Source organism: Haliotis rufescens, unplaced genomic scaffold (assembly GCF_023055435.1).
Source record: "Haliotis rufescens isolate VD_foot unplaced genomic scaffold, xgHalRufe1.0.p SCAF_1, whole genome shotgun sequence".
In the NCBI taxonomy this organism is placed as follows: domain Eukaryota; kingdom Metazoa; phylum Mollusca; class Gastropoda; order Lepetellida; family Haliotidae; genus Haliotis; species Haliotis rufescens.
Window position 1 is genome coordinate 81761828 of NW_025963779.1, and position 16496 is coordinate 81778323.

The following is a 16496-nucleotide window of genomic DNA, read 5'->3' on the forward strand; positions in this document are numbered from 1 at the left end:
TTAAGTTACATCTATACTCTCAATGTCATCGATCAACCACAACCAGCTTCCTTGTACAGCACTGCCTTTATATCAGTACTGCTGAATTCCCTGTTAACTTAAAGCACAGCCAAATACCAAAAGATGCAGGACACGCATGTTTAGGATAGACTCTCTGGAGTAGATGTGTCATGCTTTATTGTATCTACATGATCAAATGATAATACCTGATTGAAACAGAGCTGTCAGCTGAGCTTAGCAGGAAATAAACTGCAGGGAGATGTGTTATTGATGAAGAATGAGGTAATGGTTGCATCATTTTTGTTGTTGTTTAACGTCACACTCAGCAATATTTCAATTGAGTCAGAACCAGACAATCCAGTGATTGACATCATGAGCATCGATCCACACTGTTGGAATCAATGACATGCATCACCCAAGTCAGTGAGCCTGACCACCCGATCCCATTAGTCGCCTCTTGCGACAAGCATAGTCACCTTTTACGGCAAGCATGGGTTGCTGAAGACCTATTCTTAACCCCGGATCTTCATGGTTGCAAGAAGATGAACGCATCAAAACAACATCGTTTAAAATACCATACATTCTGAAATAAAGGATATCTTGACTTAACTGTGTCAAATGAGAAGGGTCTTAAAATGATAAAGTTTATACCAGGGTCTGTTATGCAAAGTGATCTTAGCGCTAAGGTGATCATAGCTCCCATGCCTTCACATAGACTTAACAACTGTCATAGCGCTAAGGTTGTTGTGTACAATGGCGCCGAGGACTGACATCACAAAGTAAGATAGCAAGAATCCACAAGAAGCGACATTGATCTGGCCTCAGTTTCTTGTGAAAATTGAATGTATCTGTGTTCATCATTGTAAAAGGTTGGGAGTTTGTACTGCAATCTGGTTGAAAAATGTCAAAGAGATTGGTTCGTGGAATTTTTTCAGCCGTTTCACTGTATATGAATACTTTTCTTGAATAGTCTTATTCTTTCTCAATCCCAAAATTTGACAAAAATATTCCATTTGACTTGGCAAAATGGATCTCACATTAATTGAATGTTATGAGTTTGATCATAATTATCAGAACAACTTTGATTTAGTTTTTATTCAACATGGAGTTTTTGAGAATATTGGAATATATTTTCAGAGTTCTATTATCCTTGAACACTCGTTCTTGGTTTAATCAACATTTCAGTGATTTCTCTCACCTCTCGTCAGCTTTTGGTTGTTGCTGAAGAACAGATTGTTTCTGTATGGTATATGGTCATAGCTGCCTGTAATGGGAACTGTCATGGTCATGATGCTTCTATTACCAACAATGTGGAAACTTAACTCAGCACTATGAATTTCAAACTTAATACTGAATTTTGAATAGACTGGCGTCATCATTTTACTGAGAATATTGATCAGCATCCTGGAAGAATCTTTGAAATATGTAAAATTAAGACCTGGCAGCTTGATTTGACAGCCTGATCGAGGAATGGAGTCCTTGCTATTTTTCAACTGTGCTCTTACACAAATAAATTATTCATTAAACAATAAAGTAAGATGTCAAAGATGCAACTTACATTTTTTTTTTATTTATTATTTAAGGAATCATATGAATTTTTGTAGGATAGATATTGCAAATTTGAAATAAATCAAAATGTATTATATGCTATGAATACCAAACTCTATTGATTTGCATGAAACTCTGAGTATGTTACGTAGAGAATGAGGTTGTGCTCTGAGGAGCTTTTGAAACTATATGTAGACATCACCTTTCTGCAATCAGTGGGCCAGCAAATAGTTCGATGCGCATATCTTAAGCATTATATGAACTATTTTAAGCCAAATCTCTTTCCTTCTTTTTCTTAATGAGTAAGTAGACCAAATATTTTGTAATATGCACGGGAATAACTAGCATTTAGTGATGACCTTATTAGCAGAAGATTTTCTAAGACAGGGAGGAACATCGTCTCTTCCTGGTTATTGTATTGTGCCTTTAATAGCATGATAAATCTATACCATGTTTTGTCTGTTTTATTTCCCGCTCACACTGTCTCGGAGAGATCAATACAGGACTAGTTTCAGGGAAAATAGTTGCAGCTTTGTTTGAACAGTGTCTCTCCCATGTATTATGTGGTCCTTGTCAAGGGATAATGGCAACCAACATCTTTTTACATTGATTTGAGAGACCGCACTCATCTTGACTAGTTTCATTCCAATGCCAGTCATGTGATTAAGGAGATAAGTATGTGCTGTTGCATTGGCCAGATCATGGTCAGAATCAAAATGGTGGAGCAGCTAGCTATACTGTCATTGTCAGGCTAAATATTCCTCTGTTTCATGGCCAAGTGGTTTAATGACATGTGTCACATGATCAAAGGGAGCATTATTTATCTGGGTCATAATTGTGTCATAATGCCCACACTTAATTCTGAGCTTCAGACATCTTGTAATCAGTGGAGACTATCGACATAAAAGTGGCGCTTTTCATTTCTGGCATTACCCCTGACAGCTTAGTCATGCTCTGTGAAATTCAGGTGGTGTGTTAGTTTGTGATATTGGTAGAAATTGTAAATTATCTAGGAGTTTGCTAAACAAAGATGGTTGGTAAAAAATAAAATGATTCATGTAGCTGAGTTTGGTCTGTAGATTTATTGGTTCAATAATCAAATTGTTTTTTGGCAATATATTGTTTGAACAGACCAGGCAGACCTGATCAAAAGGCAATCATTCATAAACTGTTGAGGGATGAAAACAGGCTAGACCACTTTATTCCAGCTAGACTAATTCATTGGCAAATGTGTCTCTTAGGTGTTAGTCCAGTTTTGTCTAAAATGTGTCTCGTACAGGAAATTAGAGAGGCTAATCCTGAGATTATTTGGGTGTGGTGTGCCAGGGAGAGACCAAGGCGATTACCTCCCTTGATTTGTAACTCGATCAAATCCACTTGCAGAGAAGGGGTGCAGGGGGGATCCAGGTCTATGGGGGGGATGCAAGAGTGTTTCAGAAGGAGGTGGGAGGGGACCTGTGTCTGTCACTCTATCATGTTTTTTTTTACTTTGTAATTTTGGAGACATATGTTACGGTGCGTTATTCTGAACCCATCTCAAGCATGAGATTGTCAAATTGAATAAGGGCCACAGTTCAGGTATGAATCCCATATTCTACATGACAATAATACTTGGATTATCTATATGATACTGTGAAGGTCACAAAAATTGTGAAGATCTATGATCTGGATCACTTCAGTCTATCTTCTCACATTAAGCTGACATGCCATAATACAACTGCAATATTGTTCAAATATCACCCATGTGATATCTTCTGTGGAAGCCAGTTTCATTTTTCTGAAGCAAGGGTGTTAACTGACTATAAAAGTTAAGGTTCCACCCTTGCTGAACTAGGCTGGAATTTCCAGGCCCGATCATAGCGCCAACCAGTGGCTATAGAAGGAGTTATGCCCCTTCTATGTCCCCCCAACTGACCAATCAGATTCAACCTCTCTTATCACTTGCATTTGCTTCAAACAAAATGGCAGCACCCTGTCAAGACAATCTGATTGATAATCATTATCTATGTTGTAATAGAATAGGTCTTACCTGGCTAATCACTACTGCACCTTGGTTAAAATTATGAAAAGATTTGCAAAATATCTGTCGATGCACAGTTGGCAATGCACATGCTTTGGAAATCCTGCAGTCAACTGAAATCTGCATGTTGAAGTCCATGTTGTTTGCGAACCGGATGTCTAATGCGTCACATGATTTTGATTGGACTGTGCATATACTAGTTAGTTCAGCCAAAATGTAATTCCAGAATTCCAGCCTAGTTCAGCAAGGATGGAAACTGGACTTTACTCCCTTCAGTTTGCTCCCTTGCCTCAGGAAGATGGCCACAACTCACTCATCCACCACTTTCAAACAATCATGAACAGTGAAAACATTTATCTTGTTTCTCTAAATGTGGTGCCATTACACTGTGCATACTGTCATGTAAAATTGATAACTACAAGCATTGGAAGATCAACATGGATGAGATAAATGTTGTTGATAAAAAAAAAAAATTCGATCCAAATTTCATCTGACAAACAATAAAAATATATGATCCTGTTCCACCCCTGGGATGAAGTGTCCCTGATGCATGCAAACACTGCTACAACCACCTGATACTTGTTTTGCTAAACTCCTGGCTGTAGTGCCAGTTTTTGGGGTCTGTGTTTCTGCATGATTTCCCAATCAGGAGTATCTCGACAAGGCTTCATGCTAATAACCATCAGGAGATGATAACATGTTAAGCAGAAGCTCATTATCATTAGGCGAAGGAATATTAACTGAAGTAATTAACACAATTCAATATTTAGCTTTTCATCACAATACCTTATATACAAACAAGTTCCTTGATCTCAGTTGCTTTTTTCCAAACACCCCTGAAGCTTCCTCTGATATATGATGTAATCAAACTTCTATCTGAAGTCTGTGTACAGGTTTGAATAAAGAAACAGCAGAAGGTATTTTATCCCATAAGGTCTTGTTACAAGAACGTTGGCAAGTCATGAAAACTGTATCCATGCTATCGTTCCCCTAAATCTTGTTTTCTATTTCTTGATCAGGTAGTTAGGTATGTTTTTCATCCTCTTTTTTTCTGGGAAATTGTGTTTAGAAAATCAGATTCCTGGGAGTTACGTCTTCAAACTCCTGCTGACAGGCCTGCTTTAGCTTTCTTTCCCTTGCAAATGTCCATTAACTAATCCAGACTGATAACAGTCGACATCTGAAGGCACCTTCTCTGTAGACAACCTGCAGCGGCCTCCTGAGAGGGCATTATGGGGCAGAGCTCTTTCTCCAAGATCATGGTACAGATGGACATTCTTATGGATATTTACGTCTGTGTAATAACATGTTGACTGTGCTTTTTTGGATATGTAAATAATTTGAGGCTTCATACAATGTAAGTGTGGCATTATTGTTTCCACAGTGCGATTTAACAGTAGAGTGGCAACATTGTATGTGTATCAGTAGAGTGGCAACATTGTATGTGTATCAGTAGAGTGGCAACATTGTATGTGTATCAGTAGAGTGGCAACATTGTATGTGTATCACTTGAGTGGCAACATTGTATGTGTATCAGTAGAGTGGCAACATTGTATGTGTATCAGTAGAGTGGCAACATTGTATGTGTATCAGTAGAGTGGCAACATTATATGTGTATCAGTAGAGTGGCAACATTGTGTGTGTATCAGTAGAGTGGCAACATTGTGTGTGTATCAGTAGAGTGGCAACATTGTATGTGTATCAGTAGAGTGGCAACATTGTATATGTATCAGTAGAGTGGCAACATTGTATGTGTATCACTTGAGTGGCAACATTGTATGTGTATCACTTGAGTGGCAACATTGTATGTGTATCAGTAGAGTGGCAACATTGTATGTGTATCACTTGAGTGGCAACATTGTGTGTGTATCAGTAGAGTGGCAACATTGTATGTGTATCACTTGAGTGGCAACATTGTATGTGTATCAGTAGAGTGGCAACATTGTATGTGTATCAGTAGAGTGGCAACATTGTATGTGTAACAGTAGAGTGGCAACATTGTATGTGTATCAGTAGAGTGGCAACATTGTATGTGTATCACTTGAGTGGCAACATTGTATGTGTATCAGTAGAGTGGCAACATTGTATGTGTATCACTTGAGTGGCAACATTGTATGTGTATCAGTAGAGTGGCAACATTGTATGTGTATCAGTAGAGTGGCAACATTGTATGTGTATCAGTAGAGTGGCAACATTGTATGTGTATCAGTAGAGTGGCAACATTGTATGTGTATCAGTAGAGCGGCAACATTGTATGTGTATCACTTGAGTGGCAACATTGTATGTGTATCACTTGAGTGGCAACATTGTATGTGTATCAGTAGAGTGGCAACATTGTATGTGTATCAGTAGAGTGGCAACATTGTATGTGTATCAGTAGAGTGGCAACATTGTATGTGTATCAGTAGAGCGGCAACATTGTATGTGTATCACTTGAGTGGCAACATTGTATGTGTATCACTTGAGTGGCAACATTGTATGTGTATCAGTAGAGTGGCAACATTGTATGTGTATCAGTAGAGTGGCAACATTGTATGTGTATCAGTAGAGTGGCAACATTGTATGTGTATCAGTAGAGTGGCAACATTGTATGTGTATCAGTAGAGTGGCAACATTGTATGTGTATCAGTAGACTAGCAACATTATATGTATCAGCACAAAGGATATAATGCAGTCATGTTTTTTTCTCTTTAACACCACACTTGGCAAAATTTCATCTATATGATGGAAGACTGTAAAAAATCGAGCCTGGACCAGACAATCCTACGATCGATCTTGTGAATTATGAGCAACTATCCACACCATAGGGCTTTGATGACATACAATTACCCAAGTCACCGAGCCTGACCAACCAATCCATCAAGTCACCTTGTACAACAAGCGTAGATTGCTAGGGACCAATTCTACCCCGGAACCCCACAGGGGGATAAAGGACACATAAGGTGACTGGATGAACAAACAAGTGACACATCAAACATGTCATGTCATGTCATGTTATTGTTAGTGTCACATCAAACATGTCATGTCATGTCATGTTATTGTTAGTGACACATCAAACATGTCATGTCATGTCATGTTATTGTTAGTGACACATCAAACATGTCATGTCATGTCATTGTTAGTGCCACATCAAACATATCATGCCATGTCATGTTATTGTTAGTGTCACATCAAACATATCATGTCATGTTATTGTTAGTATCACATCAAACATGTCATGTCATGTTATTGTTAGTGCCACATCAAACATATCATGCCATGTCATGTTATTGTTAGTGTCACATCAAACATATCATGTCATGTTATTGATAGTATCACATCAAACATGTCATGTCATGTCATGTTATTGTTAGTGTCACATCAAACATATCATGTCATGTTATTGTTAGTGTCACATCAAACATGTCATGTCATGTTATTGTTAGTGTCACATCAAACATGTCATGTCATGTTAATGTTAGTGCCACATCAAACATGTCATGTCATGTCATGTTATTGTTAGTGTCACATCAAACATGTCATGTTATTGTTAGTGCCACATCAAACATGTCATGTCATGTTATTGTTAGTGTCACATCAAACATGTCATGTCATGTTAATGTTAGTGCCACATCAAACATGTCATGTCATGTCATGTTATTGTTAGTGTCACATCAAACATATCATGTCATGTTATTGTTAGTGTCACATCAAGCATATCATGTCATGTTATTGTTAGTGTCACATCAAACATGTCATGTCATGTCATGTTATTGTTAGTGTCACATCAAACATATCATGTCATGTCATGTTATTGTTAGTGTCACATCAAACATATCATGTCATGTTATTGTTAGTGTCACATCAAACATGTCATGTCATGTTATTGTTAGTGCCACATCAAACATATCATGTCATGTTATGTTATTGTTAGTGCCACATCAAACATATGTCATGTTGTTAGTGTCACATCAAACATGTCATGTCATGTTGTTAGTGTCACATCAAGCATATCATGTCATGTTATTGTTAGTGTCACATCAAACATGTCATGTCATGTCATGTTATTGTAAGTGTCACATCAAGCATATCATGTCATGTTATTGTTAGTGTCACATCAAACATGTCATGTCATGTCATGTTATTGTTAGTGTCACATCAAGCATATCATGTCATGTTATTGTTAGTGCCACATCAAACATATCATGTCATGTTATGTTATTGTTAGTGCCACATCAAACATATGTCATGTTGTTAGTGTCACATCAAACATGTCATGTCATGTTGTTAGTGTCACATCAAACATGTCATGTCATGTTATTGTTAGTGCCACATCAAACATGTCATGTCATGTTATTGTTAGTGCCACATCAAACATATCATGTCATGTTATGTTATTGTTAGTGCCACATCAAACATATGTCATGTTGTTAGTGTCACATCAAACATGTCATGTCATGTTATTGTTAGTGCCACATCAAACATGTCATGTCATGTTATTGTAAGTGCCACATCAAACATGTCATGTCATGTTATTGTTAGTGCCACATCAAACATGTGATGTCATGTTATTGTTAGTGCCACATCAAACATGTGATGTCATGTTATTGTTAGTGTCACATCAAACATGTCATGTCATGATACCGGTGCAGGCCAATGACAGTAATGTATTTTTACCAGACATTGACTGGTCAATCAGACATTTGCATTTTGTAGTGATTAATAATAAATGTATGATATGAATGTCACATGTAAATATAGATTTAAAACGTCAATGCCAGAGAATATTCACCAGGTCTTCGTGAGGAGGGTAAGCATGTCCAATGGATATGCCAAATGGAAGCCAATTGATATACCGGTATTATGTCATTTTACTGGTAGATACATGCATCTATGTCCGACATTGTTATTGTCTGTAGTGAACATGGCGAGGATTGCATCCATGCAGTCCTACGTGACCAGCAGAATCCAGCTACTGATTGGTTAATTGTGCAGGAAATGTTTGTTTTGGCCTCGAGAGGACTCTTCTTCAACCCGAGACATTCAATGACAGGAGTTGCATGACCTTTTGAATACGGCTCTGCTGTGTCCAGATCAACAGTGATTGGATGTTTCACCCTGCTTCCTTGGAGAAACTGGGGGCGGGGTGGCGTAGCCAAGTGGTTAAAGCATTCACTTGTCACGCCCAATGCCAGGGTTCGATTTCCTACATGGGTACAATGTGTGAAGCCCATTCCTGGTGTCCCCGCTGTGATATTGCTGGAATATTGCTGAAAGCGGCGTAAAACACTCACTCACTCCTTGGAGTAACCAGGGGTATCCAGGGGGTATCCAGGGATATCATGGGGATATCTGGGGGCACCTTGTTAGTTAACTGTATCAGTCTCAGATAGACAGATCTTAGTCAATCCAATAGTTGTGATGGAGTTCTGTTGAAATCTTTTTGAGGAATTGGTGTTGTGTGCATGAAAGTCAGAAAGGTACTCATTTGCCAAGAAGCTCAATTGGAATATGGGTCAGACTGTATCTGGTGTATGAACAATGATTTTGTGACTACCACTAAGAAGTGTAGTATCTGTCTAGAACTGTAGCTTCAAAAACAGCATTTCATGTGCCACAGTTGTTAGAGAAGGTACCAAGACTATGATCTCATGTGAGACATTTTAATCTCATTTGAGAACTGGTTGTTCAGTTCTAAGTGAAACTACCCTGATTAAGAAATATGGATTTATGAATCATGATTATGCCCCTTTGTGTATGTATAGACGTTCTTAACATATAGTTAATCATCTGGAAAGCAGGCTTTCAGGACAAATATAGTTTCGCTATAGTTATGATGTAGATCTGCGTTGTGAAAGCTAAAGGTGAAAATTTCCAAAATATAGGTGACTATATTCATTTTCTTTATGCAGTCTGTGCATGGTTGTGTTTTCATATTCATCAAATGTTTCTGTTTTAAATATTTTCCATTTATTGTTACCTGCACTCCAGATAGTAGTGGGGTGGCCTAGTGGTTAAAGTGTTTGATCATCACACTGAAAGCCTGTGTTCGATTCCCTACATGGGTACAATATCTGAAGCCCATATCTGGTGTCTGCGGCCATTGTTTTGCTTGAATATTTTAAAAACTGTGTAAAACTATGCTGGACCAGCTGGAAAGTAGTTTACTCCTTGTCCTTGTCTTTCATCTGATATTTCTTTTGCAGTATTTTAAACGAAGTGTTCGCGGGTCGGACACAGGGTCCAAGAAGATGAAGATGCAGATCTGGAGCAGTGTTGTGACTATTGTGTTGGTTGAGGGATCCAATCTTGTTCCAATGGATGACAACGGCTTCAGTGATCCATATGTCAAGTTTCAACTGGGAAAAGAGAAATATCGCAGCAAGGTAGTTTGGTCTTTTTTAAATCAGTGTGACTTCATGATCACAGTGTAATATTGAAAGATTGATTATACTAATTATTAGCGGCAGATCAGCTGTGCAGAGTTGCCTCCCTTAGGAGTGCCAGAAACCAATGGTCATGACTTCCAATCCCAGATCTGATTATGTTTCTAGGTTTGTCAACACCAGAACAAAGCTTGTGGGTTTCAAATTCATCACTTGAGACTTTCGTCCCACATGAAGTTCACATGATGTGAAATTACCAATATGCTCAAAGCAGTGTTAAACCAAACTCATTCACTCTCCACTAATTATTATTAGTTGAACTGTTTTCATAAATTATCATGAAAATGATAATCACATCTTTGGTGAATGATGTATTTACTGCTTTTGATGAATGGAATTAGCAAAATGAACTTCAGTGGTCAAATGTATTTTGGCAGTTTGTTGGAAATGGGATTGTCTTCTGAAGAAACAAGAAACGTTTAACAAAGATTCCAATCTCATGTAGTCCTTTTGGAAGCAGTCTTAAGATAGGAAACTTCCTGTTGCAAATAAGTAAACTCCTTCAGATTCATAAATAATTAAGTTGCTAAAAGACATATTGTTCAAACAACTTGAAATTGGGAGAAATATAATAATTTAGTTGAATACTATCTATGGTATTTTGCTTGGTGAAGGACTAACAGCTGAGTGAAAAGTTGGTATGGTGAATAGTAAGGGTTCATCTGATCATCAAAGTGTATTACATTCTAATTGACTCTATTATGGTATTATAGAATCATTAATCAAACATGGCTGATTAAATGGTAAACACATGTGACATTGACAGATTGAAATTCACTTGTTGCTTTCCAATCGATATCATCCAGAGCTGACATCAAACGCAAGGTCATTGGTTAATACCTACACAAGAAAAAGCACACCGAAATAAGTGATATTTCACTTTGAAGGAAGGGACTGTTTTGTTTCAGATCAATTCAACACTGATGGATATGGGAAAATTGAAATAAGAATTGCTTATTTAAATTATTGATTATGACCTTTACTAGTGCAATTTGGGCACTTAAAGATATTAGGAAAACATTCAAGAATTTCTTTGTACAGGAGTCAGAAATGGGTTTATCCTGCAGTTAGATTTTCATGTAAAACTAACAAGTCAATCCTTCAATCCTGAAGTGTATTTTTTTAACTACTCAATATTTTTATTCAAATTCGTCTCACCATATCACCTTAAATTTAAATCATTTTGCTGAACAAGAAAAATATTCCTCCTCTTTGCATAAACTTACTTTACAGAATAACTTTTTTTTGTTCTGTTGGGATTCTTGATCAGAAAAAGTATCCAGTACCTCAGGCTGGTCAGAACTGGGGGGAGGTGTGTGTGTGTGTGTGTGTGTGGGGGGGGGGGGGGGGGGGGGGGGGGGAGGGGTGAGAGATAGTGGTTAAAGTGTTTGTTCGTCATGCTGAAGACCGGGGCTTCAATTCCCCACATGGGTACAATATGTGAAACCCATTTCTGGTGTCCCCCGACATGATGTTGCTGAAGGATTGGAAAAAGCGACATAAGACCATACTCACTCACTCAAGAGCCAGCTTTATGGAGATTGGGTGGTTAGCCTCGGTAACTGGTGACTTTGTGCCAAGGTGGCTGGAAACATTAGATGGAATATTGCTGACTGCAGCATAATACAACAAGCAATCAGCATTCTCTTCACTGCTGAACGCGTATCAACTCCAGAAATATTGGAGAAAACATGTCTGTAATCATCTGTTGAACCATGGAAAATAATTATGTGTACAATCTCAAGGAACTATTTGTTTTCAGTTTAAGACAAAGACGTTGAACCCCAAATGGTTGGAGCAGTTTGATCTACGCATGTATGATGACCAGACTAGTCAACTTGAGATGACGGTGTTTGACCATGATGTCACAGGGAAGGATGACTTCATGGGAAGGTGAGTTGTGGGGATGACGATGTTTGACCATGATGTCACAGGGAAGGGTGACTTCATGGAAAGGTGAGTTGTGGAGATGACGGTGTTTGACCATGATGTCACTAGGAAGGATGACTTCATGGGAAGGTGAGTTGTGGAGATGACGATGTTTGACCATGATGTCACAGGGAAGGATGACTTCATGGGAAGGTGAGTTGTGGAGATGACGATGTTTGACCATGATGTCACAGGGAAGGATGACTTCATGGGAAGGTGAGTTGTGGAGATGACGATGTTTGACCATGATATCACAGGGAAGATGTGTTGTGCAGAGGAGGTGGGTTGTGAAGATAACAATGTTTGACCATGATGTCACAGGGAAGGACGACTTCATGGGAAGGTGAGTTGTGGAGATGACGGTGTTTGACCATGATGTCACTAGGAAGGACGACTTCATGGGAAGGTGAGTTGTGGAGATGACGGTGTTTGACCATGATGTCACAGGGAAGGACGACTTCATGGGAAGGTGAGTTGTGGAGATGACGGTGTTTGACCATGATGTCACTAGGAAGGACGACTTCATGGGAAGGTGAGTTGTGGAGACGACGGTGTTTGACCATGATGTCACAGGGAAGGATGTCTTCATGGGAAGGTGAGTTGTGGAGATGACGATGTTTGACCATGATATCACAGGGAAGATGTGTTGTGCAGAGGAGGTGGGTTGTGACGATAACAATGTTTGACCATGATGTCACAGGGAAGGACGACTTCATTGGAAGGTGAGTTGTGGAGATGACGGTGTTTGACCATGATGTCACTAGGAAGGATGACTTCATGGGAAGGTGAGTTGTGGAGATGACGGTGTTTGACCATGATGTCACTAGGAAGGATGACTTCATGGGAAGGTGAGTTGTGGAGATGACGATGTTTGACCATGATGTCACAGGGAAGGATGACTTCATGGGAAGGTGAGTTGTGGAGATGACGATGTTTGACCATGATGTCACAGGGAAGGATGACTTCATGGGAAGGTGAGTTGTGGAGATGACGATGTTTGACCATGATATCACAGGGAAGATGTGTTGTGCAGAGGAGGTGGGTTGTGAAGATAACAATGTTTGACCATGATGTCACAGGGAAGGACGACTTCATGGGAAGGTGAGTTGTGGAGATGACGGTGTTTGACCATGATGTCACTAGGAAGGACGACTTCATGGGAAGGTGAGTTGTGGAGATGACGGTGTTTGACCATGATGTCACAGGGAAGGACGACTTCATGGGAAGGTGAGTTGTGGAGATGACGGTGTTTGACCATGATGTCACTAGGAAGGACGACTTCATGGGAAGGTGAGTTGTGGAGACGACGGTGTTTGACCATGATGTCACAGGGAAGGATGTCTTCATGGGAAGGTGAGTTGTGGAGATGACGATGTTTGACCATGATATCACAGGGAAGATGTGTTGTGCAGAGGAGGTGGGTTGTGACGATAACAATGTTTGACCATGATGTCACAGGGAAGGACGACTTCATTGGAAGGTGAGTTGTGGAGATGACGGTGTTTGACCATGATGTCACTAGGAAGGATGACTTCATGGGAAGGTGAGTTGTGGAGATGACTGTGTTTGACCATGATGTCACTAGGAAGGATGACTTCATGGGAAGGTGAGTTGTGGAGATGACGATGTTTGACCATGATATCACAGGGAAGATGTGTTTTGTGCAGAGGAGATGGGTTGTGAAGATAACAATGTTTGACCATGATATCACTAGGAAGGACGACTTCATGGGAAGGTGAGTTGTGGAGATGACGATGTTTGACCATGATGTCACAGGGAAGGATGACTTCATGGAAAGGTGAGTTGTGGAGATGATGATGTTTGACCATGATATCACAGGGAAGATCTGTTGTGCAGAGGAGGTGGGTTGTGAAGATAACAATGTTTGACCATGATGTCACAAGAAAGGTGAGTTTTGGAGATGATTCATGTAAAAGGTTTTAGGACTTAGGCAGGGAATATGAACAAACTTAAAAAAAGGAAAACATTCTCTAGCACAATAAATCTATTTTTTTAAATAGGATATTCTTCATGGTGTTCAATATCAATTTGTCGGGAATTTGACATGGCACATTTGCAGTTATAATTCATGAAACCACTATGCAGTGTCCACAGGTATTTTTTAGCAAGTCCCTTGAGCCTGGCCCTGATTGAAAATGTCTTTCTCAGATAAATATCACACTACGTTGCAATGTCGAACTCTCAAGTGACAAAATCAGTCTGGAGTTTCACATTAGTTGAAATGTCAAGGGACAAATCATTTGTGATGACGTATAAATTCTATGAAATTTTAATTAAATGCTAACAAACACTGGAAGATGAATCTTGATGAAATGTATTGAATGTTTTATTGATTTTGGCATAACCTGGCCTATGCAGGATAACCCACAGGCAAGGACAGTATTATGGATGAGTCTTGGATGTATTTCACATTTGATAAAATGTCTGTGTTTAAACTGATTAATAACGAATATTTATGATGCTGACAGTTAGCTTATGCAATAGTATATAAAAATTGCCTGTGCTTCTAAAATGATTTAAAACAAATGTTTACAGTGGTGATACATAGCTTATGCTAATTCATATTTTATTATTAATTACAACAGTTTTTTGGGGAAAGTTTTGCATTTTTCTTTTCAATCAACATAACCTTATTACATGAAAATGATTTAAGAATTTTGGTTTATCATTCATAGCTTATTATTGTTAAGAATGCCTACATTGCAATAAACGCTACTAAAAAAACGTTAAGGAACACCCAATTCTATCCTATTACTATGGTTGATCTGTGAAGGGTGTAGATTAGTGTTTCTGTTGTTTCAGAGCTGTGATTGACCTGTCAAAGTTGGACAGGGAGACAACTCATACCTTCTGCCAGAATCTGGAGGATGGCGCGGGAATGGTCAGGTTGTTGTTGACGATCAGTGGCACTGCTGGCAGTGAGACCATCACCGATCTGGCCAACTACACGCCCAACCCTCGCGACAGAGAAGAGAGAATCAGAAACTATGTATGATCTTTCACAGTTCTTTATATAGATGACTTCTCAATGGCAATGTTCCAAAATCAGACATGCAGGAATAAAATAAAGGCATTGACAATATGATCGTAAATCGTACATATTTATTTACCATCAGCACGGGTTTGGTGCTGACAAACCTAGAAACATAATCGGGGCGAACCAGGATTTAAACCCACAATCATAGGTTTCTGGCGTGCCCAAGGGACGCAACTCTGCACAGCGAATCGCGGCGCCTTAGACAACTGGGCCACCCGTGCCCCCTATTCATATATTGACCTACTTAAGCTAATTGTAAAAGACTTTGCCTTGGTGTGTACGTATCAGTATGAATTGTTTGATAGGCATGTTTGACAGTAGACTCAGGCTTTGCTTGACAACAGTATAAGGATCTACACCGAAACGTTGCCTTCACAGTAATTAGAGAAGTTGTTGTCCTACATATCAGTATGTATAAATGTTTAGAAAGTGTTTTCCTTACATGCAATAATCGATCATGTATCTAATTAACAGGGTCTCCTCAAGTCATTCAACAATATGAAAGACATCGGCTGGCTACAGGTCAAAGGTGAGTTCTTCCATAGAGTATGTCCGAACAAATATTTTTCCTGCAGCATCCACTGCTGTCGCAATTAGTTTTCTGAACTACGCTCTTATGACAGATGTTAGAGACTTCATACATGATATACCTCCTTGTATATACAGCTGGGAGATTCTGACATATGACTGGATGACATTGAAGGTGAAGGTCACTCAGATGACTAGGTATGAAAAAAGCTTGTGTACATTTGATGAATCATAGTATACATGATCTTTGTGGTGGGATGACGATCGCATCAACATTTAGGTGACTTCTGTAGAAGGCCAAGGTCACTAGAAGTAAATTCAGGAAACATTTCAGATTAATTCGTAAGAAATCTGAGCATTTTCCAAGAATTTCAATTTGACTCTCAAGAGAGAACTCAAAACCTGTCATAAAATTCAATAATTATCAGTGCAGAAACAGAGACTGTATCCAATACATACAAAGCAATCAATATCTTCTTCTGATTGTCTGTTCAGATCCAGTATTGTGCTCAATTATGATGATCATTGGTTGTACTCGTGAGACGTGTCACCAGAATTAACATGTATGTCCTCCTAGGGTCACATGTTAAACTGACATGCTTTGGTATTTCTTTTAGTGCATTTTAGTAGTATCAATGAAGACAGCATTGTCTGCCTGTAGTACCTTTATCAAGCAAGTACTGAAATGTTGCTTTGAAAGAAAAAGTTTAACGTTAACTCTGTTATGCGATATGGCATAAATATTGCTAAAGGCTAATGAAAATGATTTTAAGATTTAAATATTTGTGTACTAATTTCAGTGTTCAAGGCTCAGGGATTACGAGCAGCTGACTTTGGTGGCCAGAGTGACCCCTTCTGTGTACTGGAGCTGGTCAACTCAAGACTCCAGACTCACACCGAGTACAAGACACTCAACCCACAGTGGAACAAGGTCTTCACATTGTGAGTCCATGCAGTGTTGTCATGGAGGTGTTCCACTTCTTTCGCG

General features: G+C 39.0%; 1 protein-coding gene across 9 annotated transcripts in view; it reads left to right on the forward strand.

Moving 5' to 3' along the window:
* LOC124136883 (multiple C2 and transmembrane domain-containing protein 1-like) overlaps positions 1–16496 on the forward strand; it is a 198341-nt gene that overhangs the window by 156954 nt on the left and 24891 nt on the right. For all 9 annotated transcript variants that reach the window (XM_048402229.1, XM_048402225.1, XM_048402231.1 and 6 more), the window contains 5 exons: positions 9754–9933; positions 11756–11886; positions 14746–14932; positions 15455–15509; positions 16309–16450. In XM_048402229.1, the coding sequence (XP_048258186.1) occupies positions 9754–9933; positions 11756–11886; positions 14746–14932; positions 15455–15509; positions 16309–16450 (695 nt within the window). The remainder of the gene's footprint in view (positions 1–9753; positions 9934–11755; positions 11887–14745; positions 14933–15454; positions 15510–16308; positions 16451–16496) is intronic.